The sequence below is a fragment of the Equus przewalskii genome, chromosome 6 (genome assembly GCF_037783145.1).
Source record: "Equus przewalskii isolate Varuska chromosome 6, EquPr2, whole genome shotgun sequence".
In the NCBI taxonomy this organism is placed as follows: domain Eukaryota; kingdom Metazoa; phylum Chordata; class Mammalia; order Perissodactyla; family Equidae; genus Equus; species Equus przewalskii.
The window spans coordinates 49,402,432-49,425,344 of NC_091836.1; the positions used below are offsets into that span (position 1 = coordinate 49,402,432).

Below are 22,913 nucleotides of genomic sequence, written 5' to 3' on the forward strand. Positions count from 1 at the left end.
GGCCACAGTGGGACTAAGCAAGGCGGGCACTGGAGCACAGCGCCTGAGCCCAGCCGACGCCCAGCCAACAGGGCCGGCCCATCAGTGGTGCTGTCACCACCCCTGCCCGGCTGCTCCCCGGGAGACATCGGTCCCCACACCCCGCAAATACATGGAACAAGAACCCAGCCAGCGGCCGAGCGCCTGCCCTCGAGCCTCCCGTGACGGGCCCTCTGGGTTCACTGAGAAAACTGCCCTAGGCAGACACCCTGGTGTCTGGGATCTGGACTCGTGTCCCTCTGGGCAGGACCAGCTCCCCTGCATTGAGTCGTGGGGACTCACATGTGACAGCCTAGGACACAGTCCTCAGCATCGTGAGCATCACAGGGACAACTAAGTTTCTCGGGCTGCCATCAGTTCAGAGCAAAGGGACCTCTGGCAGAATCGGGCATCATTTTTGGTGATGAAACGCCACTCGCCTACACACCTGATGCACCGTGCAGAGGTCTGATGCCCACCGGACCCCAGGCTCCAGATGCGCCCGCAGCTGCCCCAGCCCTGAGGAGGGGCCGAGACCTAGAGGGGCAGGGCGAGGCCAGGTGGAGGGGCCCGCCTCCCGAGACGCCCGGGCTGCGCCCTCACTCTTACCCCTCTGCCACTTGGTCTACTACACTGTCACGGAGCCCCCACCCTCCGTCGCTCTCTACCGCACCTTCTACCCACATGGCAGCGACCGTCAGAGGCACCAGGGACGCACCGGTGGCCACCAGAGCCCCCCTCCTTAAGGAGAAAACCCTCGTCATAAAGAGAAGCGGAAAGACGGCCAGCGGACAGGCGCTGGGGGAGAAGGGAACGTTCTCCCCTTGAGGCCTCTCCTCTGGGGGCTGGGCGGTGACACGGACAGGGACTGGCACTCCTAAGGGCCGAGCCCCGAAGGACGGGCGAGGCAGCCGGAGAGGCCCGGCCATGCCGGCCTTGGCAGGGCTGTGGTTCTCAGCACCCAAGCTGCAGGAAGTACCTGAAGGAGGCGGGGGCGCAGGAGGACCCCCGAGCAGGCCTGTGTTTGGATGGCGCGCCCCGGACGGAACCCCAGAATGGGCACAAGGCAGCCAGGAGGGTGGGGGCTGGCCGGGGTTGGGAGGGCAGCACCCAGAGAGAGTCAGCCCAGCAGCCACAGGCCCAAGGGCCAGGAAACCGCAGCTCCCCAGGACAGCCAGCGAGACACAGAATGGGGCCCAGGGGCTCGGGGCACCTGGCCATAGAGCCACACCTGGCTGCGAGCCTAGAGAAGGCTGAGAAATCAGGGGGAAAGGAAGCTGTTGACCCGTGTCTACCTCAGCGGCTCCCACGCTCACCGTTCTCCCCAGCTGTCTGAGAGGGAGGGAGGGGACACCCTCCAGGCCTTCCTGGCCCGGTGACACGTGTGGGACCACGTGTGCTGCCTGCTGCCAGCGTCTCACTCAGCCCCTCCTCCCCAGAGCTCTCACGCACTGGGGAAGGCAGAAACACAGGACTTTCTGGGAAAGCACAGGGTAGCAGCCGGTGCTGTCCCCAGGGGAACCGTCACCCCCACAGCAGCTGCTTCCCGCCCTCTTTCCTGTTACTCCCAGTGCTCACGGTCCCGGCACTGATAAGCCTGACCACTGACAGCTCCACAGCACCCCCGGCAGTGGAGAGATAGGCACGTGGCTCACAGCAGCCTAACGGGAGCTAGCCCCCCCCGAGCTCTGGTGGCAAAGGTGGGTTGCCTCTCTGTTGGGGACACTGAGCGGGGGAAAAGAAGCCTGGAGAGGATGCCTGACAATGAAGCCAAAATGGAGGACAGTGGAGCCAAGAGCTGGAGAAAAGCCCCTCCAACAACATCTGGACACCTGGATCCAGCTGTGTCTGAAACCTGAGGATCACTGTGTTTTGCTTTATGCCCACAGGATATGGGTTCCTGTCATTTCTGATCAAAACAGGGCTGTCGGATACTCCTTAACCATTGGTCCCACTGGAAAGACCACAAGCCACGTGTTGAGGAGACCTGTGTCAGATTCAGCTCGGTCACTCTCCCAGGCTGTGGGCCCTGATCCAGCCTACACACTCCCAGGGCCCTCCCTCCCAGTCCTGCAAGCCTGTCACTGAGCCTGCTGCCCTGCTCACTCCTGCACCAGCCCTGGAGGCTCTGAGCCTTGTCCTGCCTCGTGACGGAGGGCTCACGGGCCAGAAGCTTGGGTAGCAGTGGGTAACGCAGCCCCTCAAACGGCCCTCTCTCCGGCACACTCACCATCGAGCCTGAGGTATTTAAAGCCGCGATACGCGAAGTAATCTTCCATGATCGTCATGAGGGAGGTCATCTGACAGAAGAGCAGCACTTTGTGGCTGGTGGCACGGAGTTTCGGGAGAATTCTGTCGAGCAGCTCAAACTTCCCCGAGGCTCGGTACAGGTCCAGCCTGGCAGGGGAGGGTGGGGGAAAGCACCCAGTGTCACCCACGGGACTGTGTCAAGGACGAAGCCCCCCCCACCTCAGGCTGCCCTGAGCTGGCCGGGTGGCTGTCCTCAGGCTCCAGGGGCCCTGAAGGGGCTTCCTGGGCGGACCTACACCCCACAGTTCCAGCAAAGCCGTTTCAACCCAAGTGGAATAAACAGGCACCCCCTTGAGATGTGTGGCCCCCTAATCATCGTCCCACTCGGACACTTAAGAGTGAGAGGACACGCGATTTCCATGACTCCAGGCCAAGCGGCGTGGACGGGGGCTGCCCCCTTGTCCCCTCCTATTACAGAACTCCCAGGAGCAAAGGCTGCCCCTGGAGAGAGCCCATCATGCACTGCACGCAGGGCCGAGGGCCACCGCGGCTTCTCTCATTCACTCCGGTCAGCCACCCCAGTTGAAAGATGTAGAAACTGAGGCTGGACGACAGTGGGACATGGCTGCTGACATGCCAGGGCCAGAACTCGAATCCAGGTCTGTGGGGTCCTATTATGCAATTTGGTATGAAAAAGACAGCAAAAGGGGCTGGCCCGGTGGCATAGTGGTTAAGTTTGCACACTCCACTTTGGTAGCCCAGGGTTCACCAGTTCAGATCACGGGTGCAGACCTACGCACCACTTGTCGAGCCATGTCGTGGCAGCGTTCCACAAATAGAGGAAGATGGGCATGGATGTTAGCTCAGGGCCAGTCTTCCCGCCTCCCGCCCCCAAAAAGAAAAAACACCACAGCAAAAGACCTTTCAGTTCCTTCACACGGTGCCTCTGCTCTGGAGAATGCTTTAACGTCCCAGAGAAATGACGGTGGCACAGCCACAGTGCTCTTAGCAAGGCCGCCTGAGGTGGTGACAGTGAGAGGCAGCATGCACGCTCAGCCCAGGGCCTCAGCACAGCCTGTGCTGCACTGCGTAAGCAACTCTGGGAAAACTTGCTTAGGGCCAGGTGGGCAGCAGGCCACACAGAGTGTCCCTCTGTTAGCAGACAGGGCTGAGGCTCAGAGTAGTCAAGAAAGCAGTCAAGGGTCACAGAGCCCGGAGGTGGCAGAGTGGGGGCTGGGAGCCAGGTCTGCCTCTCGGGGTTAATGGCGGTCAACTCTAAAAGGTAGAAGGTTTTTATTCTCCTCTGGGTTGTTCATATTTTCTAATTTTTCTGCCAGCAATATAGTTCCTTTGAAATCGCACAAATGGGGGCCGGGCAGTGGCAGAGCAGTTAAATTCGCGTGCTCCCAGCATGCTTTGGCAGCCCAGGATTTGAGGGTTCAGATCCCAGGCACAGACCTACCCACTGCTCATCGAGCCATGCTGTGGTGGCGTCCCACATACAAACAGAGGAAGATTGGCACAGATGTTAGCTCAGGGCCAATCTTCCTCACCAAAAAATAAAAGAAATCACACAAATGTAACTAAAACCATCCAAAAACAAGTGAGAACCACTAGAACGTGGGCCATCTGCCCCCCCACCCAGCCGGAAAACTTCTCACCCTTGGACGATGCCGCCGGTAAACCCCAAGTGCTCGGAAAAGGACTCCTGGAACAGAAGGAGAGATGAGTCAGCTCGGGGCAGCACTGGCCACTTGCCTTGCGCCCCTGAGCCCTCTCGCCAGTGCTCAGCCATTGCCCACTGTGGCTCCGAGGCCACACAGGTGCTGAACGCAGCTTTTCTGTTTCTCGGCCACGCCCTCCCTCGTGCTCCTCCAGCGAAGGAAAGGAGTCACAGAACAACGCTCTGAACCACCAAAACGAGCACGAGGACGGCGTGCACCAGAGCCCGTCCTTGGAGCCTGAACTGGGATCCCAGGGGCATCGGGGGACTTGCAACAACCCCAAACGGCCATGCCAGAACAATACGGACACACATGCCTCTCAGAAGCAAGAATCCAGATCCCCAAAGGGCAGTGTGGCCCGAAAAGGTCCTGACCCAGGGGCTTTATGGAAAATCGAGGCTGCTTTCGACACACTGATCCAGGACGGCCCCCACATCCCCGGGCAGGGAGAGCTCGTGCAGCGAAGAGGCAGCAAGACCCCGCCCGGTGGGAAAACGACCCCAGAAACAGTCTGGATGCTTCCGTGGTTATCTGAGGTGGGCTTCCACTTCTGTCCCCTATTGCCCTATGCTGTTTGCATTCTGTATGGTTAAGTACTTGCAAACAGAAAATCAGTACTAAGAGACAGATGTGCAGACACCAGCTACTCAAATACGAAAGGTGCCGTGTGGAGGCCACCAGGGCGCGGCGAGGCGCTGTCTGCAGGCTGGGCAGGAACGGCTGCCCCGAGGGCCCCCAGCCTCACCTCGATGTGCTGGAACATGTAGGGGTGGTTGCAGATCTTCCTCAGCTGCATGATGGTGTTCATCAGGGTCTTGGTGCCGCCCTTGCCCTGGGGAGGACAGAAGAGAGGCTCCCAATGGGCTCTTGTCCCAGGGGCGGGTGGGGGCAGGCGCAGGCGGCAGAAGCTTCTGGGGGGTGTGGTTGGAGGCAGAGAAATCAGGAGGAGGGGCAGGCTCCTGCGGGGGCTGCAAGGCCCGAATCAAGCCCTGGGGGAGCAGAGACGGCCTTGCACCCTGGAGGGGGCAGGGTGGGGAGGGCCCGTCGGGACTGGCAAAGAGCTGAGGCTGACCCACGACTGCCTGGTGAGGCCAGCGTCGTCCTGGGCAATGGGAACCTAGGGGACCGCGGCCGCTGCACCATGATGACTTAGGAGGCTGGCTGGTGACAGGGGAAGGGAGGACACAGGCACGGGTGGGGACCAAGGGCCAGAAGTAAACCAGGCATCAAGCTGCGGCAACAGCTCAGGAGAGAAAGGGCCCGAACGAAACATCGAGAGGAAATGGGGAGGCAGGGCCAAGCTTGGGGCTCGGGGCGCAGGCCTGAGGGACCTGAGGGGACAGTTTCAGTCCTGGCGAGGGGAGCTGGGCCAGGGGGGCCTGGGACCTCAGATCAGCCCCCCTGCCCCACCCCTCTCCATGGTAAGCACCCCGAACTTCACTTGATAACAAGGTGAAGGGGGTCGGGGGCCGCGGCTGTGGAAGCAGCTCTTTCCTGGCTGGGCAGGTGGGCTCACTAGAACATTCTAACACTGCCGGGGTCGGCGCTGGGCTCCACGCTGCCCAGTGACACACACTGAGAAGCCAGCATTTCATGAGCACAGAGGACACCAGCCAGTGGCTGACTGGGAAGGTCTGGGGGACTAAGTGGCCCTGGAAACGGGCCAGGAGCCTCTGCCCCCACAGCAAGGCCGAGCCTGTTCACACCAGCTGTGACCGACGCCACGGCTATCCAGTGCCCTCGGGGTCACGACCAGATCGGGCCTCGACTGCAACCAGGACCCCAAGCAGGCAGATGGCCCGATGGTGACAGCGTGCTCACGACCGCACACCCGGCTGCCCCCAACCCGCCCTCCTCGGATGGCCTGGGGGGAGGGCCTAGACCGACCTTCTTGTCCTTCTCGGAGCCATCGGTCAGCAGCACGCCCTTGGCCTGCATGTGCCGGTAGAGCACACGCTGCAGTGCCGACATGTCACACTTGATGACGTACTCCACCTGAGGGGACATAGCACCGGTCAGCGCGGCTGGGGGCCCTGAGCCGAACCCCACCCCCCACGGGCTCTGATCTGCGAGCCTCTCAGGCACCCTGGGACCCGGGCTGGGCGCTGAGGGGGCACAGGGAGCGACAGTCAAGAGCCCCCACGGCAGGGCTGTGGTGGCTACACCAGGGCAGAGAGCATGGAGGGCACCTGGGCCCGAGGGGCAGTCGGGCCCCTCCCGGGGCCTCTCCACAGAAGGCCAGGAGACAAGGGCAAGGACAGCTGCAAGGGCAACTGTGGCCAGCGGCCTCAGCCCAGTCAGCGGGCAGGGGACGGGGCCCTGGGGGCTGCTGGGTGGCTGAGTCGCTGAGCAAGAACCCAGAGTCAGCCTGCGGTGGGGCGCAGCCCAAGCGAGCCACGGCATCGGGCCCACGATGAGAGCAGGTGGGATTCTGTGCTCCAGCCTACACGCCCGACTTCCGCTTTAGAGACCTGGTGGGTGGGTGGCCGTCCCCAAGCTGTATCACCCCAGAATGCCGAGGCCAGGGCCAAGACACCATGGGCCCTGGGCCAGCAGAGAGCCACCCGCTGGACCATCCTGGGGAAGCCCCGCGCACGCAGCATCGTGGCTCCTTCCGCTCATAACTGCCCCCTTACCTTTTCGGGCAGCTGAGCCTCGACTTCCTTCTTGAGCCGCCGGAGCAGGAAGGGCCGCAGCACTTTGTGGAGGCGCCGGATGATGAGGATGGTTTCCTCCTCGTTCAGGTCCACCTGGCGGCCCGAGACACACAAACCGAGCGTCACCTCCAGGGCTGGGAGGCGGGCACGTCACGGGGGGGAGGTTCCTTTCTAGACTGCCTTCTGCTCTGCGGGCCCTGGCAGGGCACCCTGTTCCTTCCAGACCTGCAAGGATCTGGGACCTTCCAGGGAATTCCTGGGACGTGGAGCTGAAGGTCCCAGGACGCCATGTTTCATAGGCCTTACACAACACAGCAGGACGCTGTGTCGCTTCCCCCAAAGTAACACAGACTTGTGTGTCTGGAAACGCGCCAAGGTCCCAACGACAGCTGGACAGCACGGGGGGCCCTGGGTATGAGACATTTGGGATAAACTAGATGGTTCTCATGGAGGACTCTGTCACTGGGAGCCCCATGACCTCTCTCATTTCAGCCTTGGTGGAATGGAGAGAAAAAAAGACCGTGCTCCCAGCTTGCCTGCTACTCTGATAAAAAGGTAAATTAAAACAAAATTTGTTTCTAAGTGAAAAATAACAGGACATCTGAATTTTTCTTCCATGGGCCCCTGATAATTTCTTGGCAAAGCTTTCACTCAACTTGAAAATAATGAAACTACAGCACTTGCTCCCAGCTCTCAGGATGGCGGTCCTGGGAGGCTAAAAGTGGGACTCCTTTCTTAAGAAACTCTCAGAAAGGCCTCAGTCCCTTCAGGAGGGCTTCGGCCTCAACCCATGCCAAGGAGGGGGTGGCTCATGGAGGATGCTGGCAGAGGCCCCCCTGTCACATAGTGTGGTGGCCGCAGCTGTCCTGCATCTGTCTAAGGAAAACCTCGTAATTGGAACTCGCTGGCTGGGGCCCATGGATCAGCAGCCCCAGGCGGGCTCAGGCCACTTAACCTCTTTCAACAAAAAACGCAGCTGGCCTGCTGACAGTGCCACCCACCGTCACACAGACATCAAGGGACACTGACCACAGCACTCTTTGAAAACAAAATATACAGGGGCTGGCCCTGTGGCTGAGGGTTGGAGTTCTGTGTGCTCTGCTTTGGCAGCCTGGGTTCGCCAGTTTGGATGCCCAGCACAGACCTACACCCCTCATCAGGCCATGCTGTGGAGGCACCTCACATACAAAAAATAGAAGAAACTGGGTCAGCCCCATGGCGTAGTGGTTAAGTTCATGTGCTCCACTTCGACAACCTGGGTTTGCAGATTTGGATTCTGGGTGTGGACCTACACCACTTGTCAGTCACACTGTAGGAGCCCCCATATAAAGCAGAGGAAGACTGGTGCAGACATTAGGTCAGGGCTAATCTTCCTCAAGTAGAAAATACAAGGAAGATTGGCAACAAGTGTTAGCTCAGGGCTAATCTTCCTCAAGCAAAAAGAAAAAAGAGGAAGACTGGCAACAAAGGTTAGGTCAGGGAGAATCTTCCTTGCCAAAAAAAATAATAATTAAAAAATTTTAACAAACAAACAAACCCCAAATATACAGAATCTGGCCATGTTGTTCTCTTGACTGGAAACTTCCGAGCCTCCTGCAGCAGTGAGAGTGGAATCTGAACCCCCAGAAAGGACTGCCAGCTGCATCTTCACACCCTTGCTCCTTGCTGGCCCCACAGCTGCCTCGGGGTCACATTCCCGGAGGTGGCCTCCCTGTGCCTGGGGGCTGGAGCAAGGGAGTCCTGAGTATCCCCTGGGACCCACTCATCATCTCCGCCCTTCTCTGGGGCCCTCGTGGCTCCTGCAGCCTCGGGCGCCAGGCAGCCCCGCTCCATGAAGACATGGCCTCCAGCCCCGGCCTGGCCCACTGGGGTGGGCACTCAGCGCACACCCGCGAGAGATGCCAGCTGACCCAGGCCGCCCATCAGGCCCGGCTCCTCCGCAGGCAGCCCACGCCCCCGGCTTCCCACGCGGCCCCGTGCTCCCACCTTCTCCCCGGTCATGGCGAAGGGCGCGTTGAACCACTGCTCGAAGGTGCTGCAGCTCTTGAAGATGGTGGGCAGCAGGAAGTTGAGGAGCGCCCAGAGCTCGGGCAGCTTGTTCTGCAGCGGCGTGCCCGTCAGCAGCAGGCGGCGCGGGGCCACGTAGTGCGTGTTGAGGACCTGCGTCAGCTTGCAGTGGTGGTTCTTCATGCGGTGGCCCTCATCCACGATCATGTACTTCCAGCGGATCTGCGGGCCCGAGAGCAGGGTCAGGGGTGGCGGCCGGCCCCCGCCGAGCGGGACGCACACAGCCATGGGGGGAGGGCAGCAGGCGGCAGAGCACATGGAGATGGAAAACATGGGTGTGACCACGTCCCCTGACAAGGGACTGGCTGACTGAGGGACAGTCACATCACGTGGCCTCTATATAGCACAGGATGAGGACAGACACACAGACAGGGAGACGCGTCCGGAAGCTGCTGTCAGGCGTTCACGGTGCGGTGCAGAAAGCACTTTGGTTTCCCCCCAAAATTATATGTACTAGTATACTGCACAGAAAAACACGCCAGATAACACACCTCTCGCTGACCAGAGACGGCCTGGGGCTGCGGCCCAGGGCCTGTCGTCGGCTACGTGTCAGCTGGACACGGTGCATGTGAGTGCGCAGGCGGGAGCCCCAGAGTTAAAGCCGCACTGAATTGGGGTGACGAGCCCCAGAGACACCCTGCGCTTCCTCTCCCCCCTCCCAGGGACGCGGCGAGGCCTAAGTGATGCGGTGCCCGTCGGTGCCCCGGACGGAAAGGGCAGAGCTGCCCGGAGCAGGGGCCCAGCAGCCACTCCCATGAGGAAGCCCCATCGCAGGGCGCTGATGTTCATTAAAGCCATGGTCAGAGAAGCACGGGATTGTGGGAGCCCCATCCTTGGGCGCGGGATGGGCCCGGCTTTGGACCAAGTCAGAAGGGTGAGCCCAGAGCGGGAGAGCCTGCACATGGGACGCCAGCTCCCTGGTCTCGGTTTTCCCATCCATCAGCTCGGGGATGCATGTCCAGCACCCAAAAGCATCATGACAAGCCCTGAGAGGCGTGGAAACGTGTACACATCTCCTCTATCCCACATCACAGACCGCGCCCCTCCCCACACCAGGACACGAGCTTTTGGTGGGAAAGGGACCATGCCTGCTTTACACACGGGTCCCAGCACATGCTCAGCAATTCACTGATGGCCTCACTAGAGCTGCCTGCACAAGTGTGTCCGTGAGAGGCTCCCAGGCCTGCGCAGACCCCCAGAACGTGCTGACCCGGCAGCCCCGGGCAACAGCGCATGGGGCCTCGGAGGGCCCGGCCCCCAGTGCTGAACTGCTCTTACTACATGGGCTGTGGCGGGACACACCCGCCAGGGAGGGAGGGCTGGGGCCTGGGGAGGGGCAGAGACGAGGCGGGATGGAACACTGCAGGCAGCGCAGACGGGCCAGCAGGCACCATGGTGACAAGGCTCTTTGAGTGAAGCCCGGAGAGGAGCTGGTCCCCTTGCGGCACAAGACAGCCCCATCTCTGGAACCGGCCCGGGAACTGTCAGAGAGGCACACTCGGGTCAAGCCTGGGCCGGGTCATTCACATGCCCCGAGCGGCCGTCTCTGCCACACAGGCATGAATCACTGAGAAATGACTCACAAGGGGCTTTGAGAAGACGGGAGGCATGATGCTCACAGGACAGTGCTGGCTTGGGCGGGCCCGTGGGCTCCCTGACAGCACTGGCCGGGCAGCCATGCACACGGGGACACTCACCTTGGCAAGGATATGCTTGTCTTTGATGATGTACTCGTAGGTCGTGAGCAGCACGTTGAACTTGCCGCTGCGCAGCTGCGGGACGAAAGCGCGTCTGGCTGCCGGAGAGCCCTGTAGGGAAGACACGCCCGGCTCAGCTTCCAGGCCAGTGGCTGGGTGCTGGGCTGTCCCCCAACCCTGACGTGCCGACTGCTAACCGCAGCGAGTGGGGAAAGGCGTGTGGGCCACTGGGCGCTCTGGGCTGCTGCCTGTGCCACGTCCGCCCCACCCTGCTGGCTGTCAGCTCCCCTCCTGTTCCTGGGCCCCATCTCAGGCCCCCACACGAACGCAGGCCACAGGGAGCGCTCCCCGACGGCAGCTCCAGCCGCTCCCCAACTCGCCCTACCCTGGCCCTCCCCAGCTCCAGGCCCCGGGCTGTGAGCCTCCTCCAGGCTCGTGTTCCAGGCAGACTGATCTTCCTGGGAGCCCGAGCTCCTGCCAGAACGACTTTCGGCTCCTCGAAGGTGGCACCAAGTTCTCCCCACACACGCTGCTCCCCATGCTGGGACCCCCTGCTCCTCGCCATGGGCTGAGAGCCTGGACCCCCAGCCCACGGCCAGGGCCACCGCCCAGCTCTGCCACCTTGTGGCTGGGTGAGGCCTCAGTTTCCCCACCAGGATAACAGGCACAATTAGCCCCATTTCACAGGGTGACCTGATCTAGGCACGGCCCTCAGAGCAGCCGTGCACAGGGTCCACGTCCCCTGTCACAAAGCGGCCCATAGGGGACACTCAGCAAGTGCCTACATGTGAACAGCTGTTCACCAAAGGTCAGATGAGAACAGCATCTTCTAGTGAATGCACGAATGTCCCCATATCCCACAAACTGAGTCCATGACTCTCTCAAGAAGCAAGCATCAGTCCCAACAGGAAATCAAATGAGCGATCTGGAGGCCGCATCCCCAGCACAATCCACGTGCACACACACATGCTCATGTCATGGACGCCAGCCACGCCCTCTGTGCCCAGCCACGCCCTCTCCCGCCCCCCAAGCCACGTCCCTCTCCCATGCCAGGACCTACCTTGTAGGACACCTTCACCACAGAGGGTGCCCACTTGTCAAACTCGTATGCCCAGTTTGACAGCGTCCTGTGGGGACAAGGAAGGGATGGTCAGGTTCCAGCTCTGTGGTCAAGAGCTCAGTGTCCACACCTTGGTCCACGGGGAGGAAGGCCGATGTGGCTGTGACCCTCAGAGCTGGCAGAGTAACTGGCCGCCTGAGCAAGGAGGGAAGGTGCCCCAGTGGGTGAACAGGGACGCGCAGAGGAGGCAGTGGGTTCAGGGACAGCCATCGTTGGGGGAGGAGGCTGGGTCGCCTGGGACGGAGCTGGGCCCCGTAGACCAGTCCTGTCACCACGCGGGGTGACAGGCCTGTGAGAATACGTCATAGGCTGTGCACCTGCTGCCAGGGAGAAGGCACACACTCAGTGCCTCGCGTCAGGGTCCGAGCCAGGCTGGGGACAATGCTGTGGAGCCCTGGGGATGCAGGAGACACCACAGGTTCTCTGTGCCACCTCAAAATGGAATGGCAGCACTGCAGGCCCTGCCCAGGAGGGCGCCCGCCCCATGGGCTGAGCAAGGCCAGGAAGAGCACGGAGAGACAGGCAGTGCTGGAGGTGGGGTGGGCAGAGGGCAGGTGACGGGGGACAGTCACCGGGACTATGTGACAGCCTCAGGAGAGGGTGACGGTGAGGAGAAAGCCCAGCTCAGAAAGGGGTGGGCTCCAAAGGGGTGGGACGTGGAGTTTCCGGTGGGGGAGGGAACTCGCTCAGGAAGCCTGGACTGGGGGGTTTGTAAACAGAGGACTCAGCCTAGCGGGAGACACTGCTCGTGGCTCAGCCAGCTCCTCCCTCCGAGACACTACTGAGTCCGGTGCTGTGTCCACCTTGCACCAGAGCTCCCAGGCTCCCCAGCAGCCAGGGCCAGCCAGGTGGCCACAGTGGGAGCCAATGAGATGGAAGCATGAGTTGCACAGGGAAGCTCTGGAAGGGGGGTGGGGAAGGTGGAGACTCAGCTGCCAGATACTCCTGCTGCCCCTGGCTGCCCATCTCGCTGGGAACCCAGATGAGATGACGGATGCATTGCAGCCATCTTGCAACCATGAGGCTAAGAAGCCTGAGGGCAGGAGTTACATGCTAAAAATGAGCAGAAAACTGCAGAAGCCTGGGGCTCGGCACCCTGAAGCCACTGGGCCTGCCTCAAGTAGCCTGGCTTTGGGCTTCCCCTTACTGAGGATCAGCAAGATGGCCCTGGTTCAGCCACTGAGGGCTGGCTTCTATCGTAGGGAGCAATGGGGGACGGTTGGGGCAGCAGAGGGAAGCTATCTGGGACTTGCCACAGTGATCCTTTCAGGCAAGATTCATCTGACGGATGTGGCAAGTGCTGGAGACAGGATGATGAGAAATGGGATACTGACAGTTCCTAATTGCCTTCCCACAAGACACTGACGAACTGCGAAGGAACACTCAGGTTTACGTGGGGAAACCAGCAGGCACCACATAAGCAAGAGCGCAAAGTTACTCTCCCCTGTGCTGGGGCCTCCCAGCGCCTCGTGCCTCCTGAGGCGAGGCCCCAAGAGGGCACGGCACCCCTGCTCGGGATTCTTACCAGCATGGCAGAAGCAGCATGTCACACAAACACAATCTGAGGAACAGCCTACCAATGGCCTGAGTAGAACTCAAGTGGCAAGATCACAAAGGGTGAAGAAGGACCGGGGAGCTGTCAGAGCCGTGGCACAGGGATGTGACAACAAGAGGTAACGTGGAATCCGGGGCCAGAAAGGGCCATGAGCGGGGAAAGGGACAAGACCCGAATCAAGTCTCCAGGCTCGTGAACAGCGTGAAGTCACTGTTACTTTCACGGCGTTGAGAACTGTCCCGGGCCTAGGAAAGATTTGGGAAGCCGGGGGAAAGCTACAAAGGAATTCTTTACGCTGGTTTTGACTTATTTATAAGTCTGAAATCATTTCAAAATGAAAAGTTAAAAAACCCCCGGCTGCATAACGACACGATGGAGAGCCATTCAGGGGGTGAGACGGAGAGAGGGGACTTGGGCCGTGGGAAGGCTGGGGGACACCACACAGACAAGTGCAGTGGGCGAGGAGGCTAGGCCACCTGTCACCGGGCGTGGGACCTGCTGTGACAGGGTGGACACAGCTCTCTGTGAAGACCCAATCCTACCCAGGCAATCCACTTTACATTATCATGGGGAAGGGAAGGCAGGAGGAAGAAAGGCGCTTCTCCAAGTAAGTGCTGGGAGGGCCTTTTCCCGGGAGGCAGGGCACAAGCGCCCGGCTTCCCGGTCTCCCCTCCACGGCTGATCTGAGGCTGACGTGTCCCCGCTGAGCACGGGTCCAACATAAGGGGGTTCCCCTCGGTCAGGCCCAGTGCACACACAGGCCTGGCCCCACAGGAACAGACCAGCCCCCAGGCCCTGGACGGGTTTGGTGCCTAACTTGAGACCTGGGCTAGGTCAGTGAGAGCCAGCCCTGGGGCTTCCAGAACAACCTGGGGCACGTGACCCATTTTGTGGCCCATCCTGAGCCGGGAGGAGGGATGCCCAGAGCGGCCCGACGAATCCTGGCCCCTGAAGTGGGGCCCACTGGGAAGAAGAGGCCAGTGGCGCCCAGAGGTGCTGAGTGAGAGGCAAAGTGGGAAGCGGAAACGGCGTTCGCTCACAGCGGCTTCACTGCATTCTTCTACTGGGAGGTTATCCGGCCCCTGCAACAACCTTGTGTGGAACAGGCTGGCTGTGGGGCTTGCAGAGGACCCCGAGGACATCCTGCGAGAGCTGTCCCAATGGGGGTGACGGATGGGCATGCTGTTGCCCGCCCTTCTCCCACCCTGCCCCCTGAAAGCAGAGGCAGGCTGCTCTCGGCTGACCCATGTCTCCCGCAAGTTCACACGAGGAAGCCCTCACCCCCAGGACCTCAGGATGTGTTTGGAGACGGGCAGTAAAGAGGTAATCAAGTTCAAGTGACGTCACTAGGGTGGGCCCTAAGCCAACACATCTGGGCTCCTCATAAGGACAGCAAATCGGACAGAGCCATGCACAGAGGGAAGCCGAGGTGAAGATGGGGGAAGGCGGCCACGTGCAGGGCGAGGCGGGAGGCCTCAGGAGAAACCAGCCCCGCTGCCACCTTGTCCTAGGACTGCGGCCTCCGGGAAAATGCCACCTGTCACGGAAGCCACTCAGGCCTGGTGCTTGGTTAGGGCAGCACGACAGACTATACACAGGCGTCAGAGCGAAGGCTGGGGTGCGAGGGAGCCCGGGCCCGGGGGAGGGCGACTCACGAGAGAGGCACTATGATGAGGAAGGGCCCGTTGATGCGCTTGTGCTCCATGAGGTACGTGATGAGGGCGATGGTCTGGATGGTCTTCCCCAGGCCCATCTCGTCGGCCAGGATGCCGTTCAGGTTGTTGTTGTACAGCGACACGAGCCACTCCAGGCCTTTGATCTGTGTGGACAGAGGCAAGCGGCTGGGACTGAGGCCCGGGGCGACTCCAGAGCACCCCCGGGCTGCAGAGACTCGCAAAACCAGACCCAAGTTCTGCCCTAGTCACCAACCGTGCGCGGCCATCTTCATTTGGTATTTGGCTCTGACTCGGCCCACTCCTTGTCTGCCTGAGGCCCCTCCTCAGCTACCATTCCTATGAAATCGCAGGGCTGCTGTGCTAATAATACATGTATATACAATTTCTTTTTTGGGTGCACATTTTTTTTTTGGTGAGGAAGACTGGCCTGAGCTAACATCTGTTGCCAATCCTCCTCTCTTTGCCTGAGGAAGATTTTTGCTGTGCTAACATCTGTGCCCATCTTCCTCCATCCTGTATGTGGGACACCACCACAGCATGCCTTGAAGAGCAGTGTGTAGGTTCTCGCCTAGGATCTGAACCTGCAAACCCCGGGCTGCCGAAGCAGAGCGTGCAACTTAACCAGTATGCCACCAGGCCGGCCCCTCCAGTGCACATTTAGACAGCTAAGTTTCTAAATGTTAGAATGTCCATCTGCCTGACACCAAGCCATGCTGCACTCAGGGACAAACCTGCCTGCACCACGGGACAGTGGATGTGGGAAAGCATTAGGCTTCACGACTGCCTCCAAACACCATTTCAAGATTCATGGAGAGCCTGCCAGAGCCGAGGAGCTTTCAGAAATACAGGCAATTAGAAGACTGTTTTCAAACTGATATGACATCATGAGGGAAAACTCGGGAATTTTCGTAACAGATTAAGGAAGTAAGTTCTGGCCAAGTTCTGATTCCTTTGCTTACACTGGCCTCCCGAAATTTCCACTGGTCGCTGGATTCACCTCTTTGGAACCTGGTATCCACGTGGAGGTTCTGAGAGTTCTTTCAAGGGAAGTCATGGCACAGGAGTCACAAGCACAGGGGAACCAGGGAGCCATGGTCTCTGGCTGGACATATCCCAACTGGCTCCTGGGAGCTGATGAAGGAGCTTGGCGGCAGTGGGGCCAGAGGAAAAGAAATTTCTACCACGAGCAGCTCCACTTCCTGGCTGTTCTAGGCCAGGCCCTGACGAAGAGCTTTAAAGCCATCGTCACTTCAGCCTCAAGAAGGACCTGCTGGAGCGGTCGCTGCCCCACTTCCCAGAAGAAATGGCTGAGTCCAGGGCTGCTAGCTCCTGACATCTAACCTCTCACCCTTTGCTGCATCACACTGCACAGAGCTCAGGGAACAGGAATGAGCACACGGGCCCACACCTGGGGCCCGTCCTGGCATGGCCAGTCCCAAGCTGTGTGATTCTGAGGCATCGCTGCACCTCTCTGTTCCTTAGTTTCCCCCACATAAAATGCAGAGGACGGTGGCGCCCACTTCAGAGTAGGTGGGGATTCAGAGGCTAACAGCTTAGAAAGCGCTCCTGCTCTACCTGGCACCCAGCAGACACTGATCTCTTGCAGTTTCATTTCCTCCTGGTGACTAACCTGACAGTGTCTCTGCCTTACAGATGGGGAAACTGAGGTTCCGAGGGAAGAGCGACTTGCCCAAAGACAGAATGGAATGAGAACTCGGGTCTGCCTGACTTCCACAGCCACCCACCGCCCGGGAGCCCCTCTCTCGAGACCGTGACGTGGATGTGGCCCCTCCAGCCTCACCTGGTACTGCTTCAGAACGCCGTTGACCATGAGCGCCGACTGCTTGTCCACTCTCTCAGTGACAGCATGGGCCACTGCGTAATAGGACTGTAGGCCGCGAGCGAGGGCCTGGGACACACCGTACTCATCATCAACATCCTGCTTGGCATTCCTGGAAGCAAAGAGGACCGCCGTGTGAGGACACACATTCCTATTTCTAACAGTGTGCTTCTGACACAAGGCTCCTCAGAGTGGCCCTTTGTGCTCGATGGCCTGTGACCCGAGCAGTAAGGGGACAGCCTGAGCACAGGCAAGACAGCAAATACTGATCTGAGGCTGGCCTCCCAGGCACCGCGGGTCCCTGCTCCACCTTCCCAGAGCAGGAACCACGTCACTGTCACATCACAGGAAGAGTGTTACTTGCGGCCAGAGGCTAGTCACGGGGCCGGTTCTCTCTACTGAGAGTTCATGAGTCCAAGGGGAAAATGCACTGACGGCCTCACACAAACCCAGAACCAGTTCTGCTTTGGCTGGTTTGTGATCCAAAGAGGAATTTTAAAAAAAAAGGGCTGTAAACCGTTTACGTTTACTGACGTGACAGACACATGATCCCACTCATGTCACACTGCTTTATGCCGTGCTGTGCTTTCTGGTTTTACGTCTTCCTACAAATCTTTCACGGCGGGCTCTGCGTTTTCCCAGCTCAGTGGGGTTTCTCCTGCGCATCTCTTCTGATGGACAAAGGCCCGTGGCTGTTCCACTGGGCGCCTTCACGCCCACAGCTTACAGCACACCCTCCATCCTCTGTTCAGGGGCACCCACTATCCGTACACGAGCAACGACGAGATCAGCCTGTTAACTATAACTGTGCTTACAGAGCACGAGGTAAGAAATAAGCTACCCGGTGCCCGCCACCAGGCACAGGCCACACAGACAGGGGTGTGACAGGCAATGCCACACTGCCAAACGTGCAAGAGTGACAACGCTCTCCTGACACAGTGACACAGGATGGCCCCTGAGAGAGCATCTGGTGAAAAAAGCAGGGGGCAGAGCAGTGTGCTGGGACAACTGTGCAAGTGAAAGACAAACAGATTCACGTGATGCTTACTGATGCACAGGATGTTTCTGGAAGACTATGATGATGGAAAGAGCTTCCTCCTGGGAGGCGCGAGGGTGGGGCGCCTGGGGAACTGAGACAGGCAGCCTTTTGTGGTGCCCCCACTACCTCTGAAGCCCAAGACGAACCATGTGAATGGAGGGAATATTACTAACTCCCTAAAAATCCATGCCGTTTGAAGCACAGCTATTTGGGCTGTTTGTGGTCTCACATTGGCTGCCGGCTGGATGGTGCAGATTGCGTCCAGAGAGAGCCTGGGGTTCTGAGGATCCCGCCGGTGCCACTGCAGGGAGCTGGCGGTGCAGGAGGGAGTGGAGGGGTGGCTTACTCAATGATGTGCCGGGCGTCCACCTCAGAGACGTCGTCGCTGTCTGGATCTGGAATCTTCTTCTTCTCCTCCACGGGCAGCGTGGGAGGCTGGGCCGGCTGCGGCTGCTCCTCCTCCTCCTCCTACCAAGAGACAAGACCTGTCACCTCATGTCTCCCACAGGGACAGGCAGAGGACTCCCGGTGGGGGGACAAACTTCTGGGAGCAAGTGATGCTTCGACAACCCTCACATCTTCTTCCCGTCCCCGAATGTGCTGTGACTCTTCGCATCTTTTTTTAATTGCTCAGGATGCTACTATCAGTTTCCCTAGCCCAGATTCCAGATGCTTCCTTTTAAGGGTATTTTGTACTTTGTTGCTCCCGGTAGATTCCTCATCCTCCTGCACCCATTACGCAATTACTACACGTTTATTCAATATTCACCCAACCTACTGAAGCAGTTTTTCACTTGATTCTCATGGATTTCTCTGAGTATTAAACATTTTAGAGCCAATTTTCAATACCCATTGCTCCCCATTTACTTTTTTACTAACATGGCTAAAATGGCTAAAATATGTCGAATAATACTGGTGATAACAGGCATCCTGGTTACTAAGAGGTTTTCTATAAACCTGTAAATTAAGTATGAGTGCTGTGTTTCATTAAAAGGAGTTTTCTGCATTGACCAAGCAGATGATACAGAGATTTCACATGACATATTGATAAAATACTCATGAATGCATTTCCCAATCAATATCAAACCATCCTTGTATTCCAGCACAAATCATACAAGATGCCAGCGGATTATTTTCTTTATGTATAACGGAACTGCCATAAAACTAAAAACAAAAGTATCTGTAATTAATCTGCTAAATAATTCTAATAAAAATCCAGTGGGATTTCTCTTGGAGGATGTAATATCATTTTATAGGTCATTTGGAATAGTGAACAAGTGATAATAGCACAAACATTTTGGGCAAAATAACATATAACTGGTACAGGCTTATCCTAACTGATATTACGACGTCTGGGATTAAAACAGAGGTGGGACTTCTGGCTAAATCCAAGTGGGGAGGTCAGCCAATTCTCTCCTCAAAAGGCAACTTTAAAACTGGACAAGGGCCAGCCCAGTGGCACAGCGGTAAAGTTCACACGTTCCACTTCTCGGTGGCCCGGGGTTCACTGGTTCGGATCCTGGGTGCGGACATGACACCGCTTGGCAAAAGCCATGCTGTGGTAGGCGTTCCACATATAAAGAAGAGGAAGATGGGCATGATGTTAGCTCAGGGCCAGCCTTCCTCAGTAAAAAGAGGAGGATTGGCAGTAGTTAGCTCAGGGCTAATCTTCCTCATAAAAAAAAAAAAGCTGGACAAAATTGGCAAAAGTAACATTTCACAGCTCTAAGAGCTGAGAAGCATTAATGCTAGAAAGACCTCTGAACCTCAGCTATGAAGAGTGGGAGCTGGCAGTGTTCCTCCTTGGGGGGCTTCCATCTCTCCTCCTCCCAGCTCCGTCATGAAGGTTCTGCCAGGGTGGGCAGGCCATGAGGACAGGCAGCTGAGTCAGACAGGGACTCAGTTACTTCGTAGCAGTGGGCGATGCCCATGTCAGCAGGACTGCTGGTGGAGGTGAGGACCTCAGCCGTGGCTGGGAAAGCACACCATTGGCTGTAGCTGTGCACGTGTGCAGAGGGAATGAGAAAGTGCCAGGCAGAAAGAAAAAGCCAGGGCGGACTTGAAAATGGCGAAACTTGCAATCTGCGCCCCTGGACCCAGCAATCCATCAGCAGGAAACAGAAGCCTCGCTGGCTCTGGGTGTCTGAGCACAATCTCTGCCCGCTCTCTGGGTGACTACTAAGTTACGAAGAAACAGGGCCCACTCCTTGAGAGCCAGGACTAAAAGCAAAAACGACAATAAAACAAAAAAATAAATGGAGCAGAGAAGTCAAAGGCAGCACACCCCACGGGCAGACAACTGCATGGAGTTAGCCCAGGCAGGTTACTCAACACACACCACCAACAAAACCCCTGCGGGAGTCAGAATCCAGAGTGGCGAAAATAGCCTGCCACCAAACATGACGAGACAAGCAGAAGCGGAAGAAAGCGTGACCGGTACTCAGGTAACAAGCAGTTGAACCCGTCTCTGTTCCCAGATGCTGGACTCAGCATAGAACCTTCAAAGCAACTGTCACCACAAATACGTCCAAAGAACCCAAGGAAACCATCTGTCAGCACGATCCATCAACACGCAGAATCTCAACACAAGACTGAAAAGATAAACTCCCCACGCTCGATGGAAAACATGAAACAGTCAAGAAACTGAACAAGCACCGAGGAGAAACACAAAGAGAAAGTTCACAGCCAACTGCGAAAAGCCAAAGACGAATCGAAACGCTTGAAAGCAAGAAAGCGGAAAGCGAGTCCTCAAGCAGAGGCACAGCAACACAAGCAGTGGCTCCATCCTCGCGAAACAAGAGGCCAGAGGCAGCAAACGACGTGCCCAAAAGGAACAAGGCTGCCAACGCAGCATTCCGTGCCCAACTAAACTATCTTCCAACGTGAAGGCTAAAGAAGTACATTTCAGCCAAACAAAGAGAATTTGCTGCCAGCAGACACATTATCATAAATGCTGAAAGCAAGTCGTTCAAGTTGAAAGGAAAGGAGAGCAGATGGTAACTCAAATCCAGGAGGGAAAATAAAGAGCAGGAGACGGTAAATACATGGATCAATATAAAAGACTCTAAAAATAAGTTTTCCTTCTTTCTTCTCTACTAACTTCTTTGGAAGTCATTACATTATATAAAGGATTAATTAAAAGACTGTACTGTTGGGTTTATAACATACATAGATGTAACGTGACAACAACAGCACAGAGGAAAGAGAGCAAATGAAACTACATTGCAGTAAGGTGTCTATATTTTACCAGAATGGAGTTAGCAATAAATTAAAATATATATTGTAATCCCCAGAGCAAATACCAAAAAAAAAAAACACTAAAAAAGTATAGTAAAAATAAAAACCTACAGAAAAAATAGAATGGTACAACAAAAAATATCTAATGCAAAAGGCAGTAAAGGAGAAAGAGAGGGACAAAAAAGACAAAGGAAAGAAAGAGCGGGGGCCGGCCCGTGGCCGAGTGGTTGAGTTCGCGGGCTCTGCTTCGGCGGCCCAGGGTTTCGCCGGTTCGGATCCTGGGAGCGGACATGGCACCACTTGTCAGGCCACAGTGAGGTGGCGTCCCACATGCCACAACTAGAAGGACCCACAACTAAAAATACACAACTATGTACTGGGGGGCTTTGGGAGAAAAAGGAAAAGTAAAATCCTAAAAAAAAAAAGCATTTAAAAAAAAAGAGCAAAACGGCAAATGTAAACCAAATCACATCAATAATTATATTAAATGTGAAACATCTGAAACTTAAAAGGCAGACCCTGTCATACTAGATAAAAAAGCAAGATCTAGTTTCTGCTGTTTCACATTCAAATGAACAGATAGGTTTAAAGCCAAAGAATGGAAAAATATACACCACGCAAATGGTAATCATTCGAAAGCTGGAATAAAGAGCAGGAGACGGTAAATACATGGATCAACATAAAAGACTCTGAAAATAAGTTTTCCTTATCAGACAAAACAGACTTTAAAAGAAGAAACATTACTAGTGACAAAGACAGATATTTAAAAATGATAAAATATAAAATACACCAGGAAGATATAACAATGAAATCTACCTACTAACAGAGCATCAAAACACGTAAAGTAAAAATTGACAGACAATTCAACAAAACTCATTAGGATTTTCCTACTTCATTCTCAACTGACAAAATCAGCAAGGACACACACACGTGACCTGAACAACCCCATCCACCAACTCAACCCAACCACTGTCCACAGAATGCTCCACCCAAGGCTGCAGAGCTCTTTAAACATGAACATGAAACATTCTCGAGGATGCTAAGCCATAATGTGAGTCTCAATAAATGTAAAATTATTAAAATCATACAGGGGCCGGCCCCGTGGCCAAGTGGTTAAGTTCGCACACTCTGCTTCAGCAGCCCAGGGTTTCGCCGGTCTGGATCCTGGGTGCAGACATGGCACTGCTCATCAGGCCATATCGATGTGGCGTCCCACATGCCACAACTAGAAGGACCCACAACTAGGATATACAATTATGTGCTGGGGCTTCAGGGAGAAAAAAAAAAAAAATCACACAAAACATCTTATACCACAAGAGAATTAAGTCAGAAATCAAAAGCAGAGAAAAATCTGGGAAATTCTCAAACACTTAAAATTTAACAAAACACTTCTAAATGACCCAAGGGTCAAAAAAATCATAAGGGAAATTAAAAAATATTTTCAACTGAATGAAAACAAAAACAACATATCAAAATGTATGGGTCGCAGCTTAAGCAGTGCTCAGCAGGAAACTTACAGCTTCAAACGCCTACAACGGCAGAAAAGAAAAGGTCTGCAATCAATAACCTAAGCTTAGACTGACCTGTAATAAATGAAAGACAAATCACTAAACTACCAACATGAACAATGAAAAAGGTATCACCACCAACCCCACAGAAATACAATAAGGAATTACTATAAAAAACTTTATGCCAACAAATAACTAAGAAGAAGCAGACAAATTCCTAGAAAGACACAAATTACTAAAACTGGCTCAAGAAATTTAAAAATCTGAACAAAGCCTGTAACAGCTAATGGAATTAGTCATTAAAAATCTTCTCACAATGAAAAGGCCAGGCCCAGATGCCTTCACTGTTGAACTCTATCAAATATTTTAAGATTAATACTAATCCTTCACAAATTCTTCCAGAAAACAGGAGGAGGGAACTTTTCTTAATCCATTCTATGAGGCCAATGTTAACCTAATATCAAAGCCAGACAAAGACATTACAAGAAGAGAAAACTACAGCCCAGAATCCCTCACGAATACGGA

General features: G+C 56.1%; 1 protein-coding gene across 13 annotated transcripts in view; it reads right to left on the minus strand.

Moving 5' to 3' along the window:
• SMARCA4 (SWI/SNF related BAF chromatin remodeling complex subunit ATPase 4) overlaps positions 1-22,913 on the minus strand; it is an 85,124-nt gene that overhangs the window by 25,790 nt on the left and 36,421 nt on the right. For all 13 annotated transcript variants that reach the window (XM_070625484.1, XM_070625495.1, XM_070625491.1 and 10 more), the window contains 11 exons: positions 17,990-18,111; positions 16,566-16,716; positions 14,744-14,907; positions 11,474-11,540; positions 10,414-10,524; positions 8,636-8,878; positions 6,629-6,742; positions 5,880-5,987; positions 4,738-4,824; positions 3,930-3,976; positions 2,249-2,415 (listed from right to left, as the gene is read on the minus strand). In XM_070625484.1, the coding sequence (XP_070481585.1) occupies positions 2,249-2,415; positions 3,930-3,976; positions 4,738-4,824; positions 5,880-5,987; positions 6,629-6,742; positions 8,636-8,878; positions 10,414-10,524; positions 11,474-11,540; positions 14,744-14,907; positions 16,566-16,716; positions 17,990-18,111 (1,381 nt within the window). The remainder of the gene's footprint in view (positions 1-2,248; positions 2,416-3,929; positions 3,977-4,737; positions 4,825-5,879; positions 5,988-6,628; positions 6,743-8,635; positions 8,879-10,413; positions 10,525-11,473; positions 11,541-14,743; positions 14,908-16,565; positions 16,717-17,989; positions 18,112-22,913) is intronic.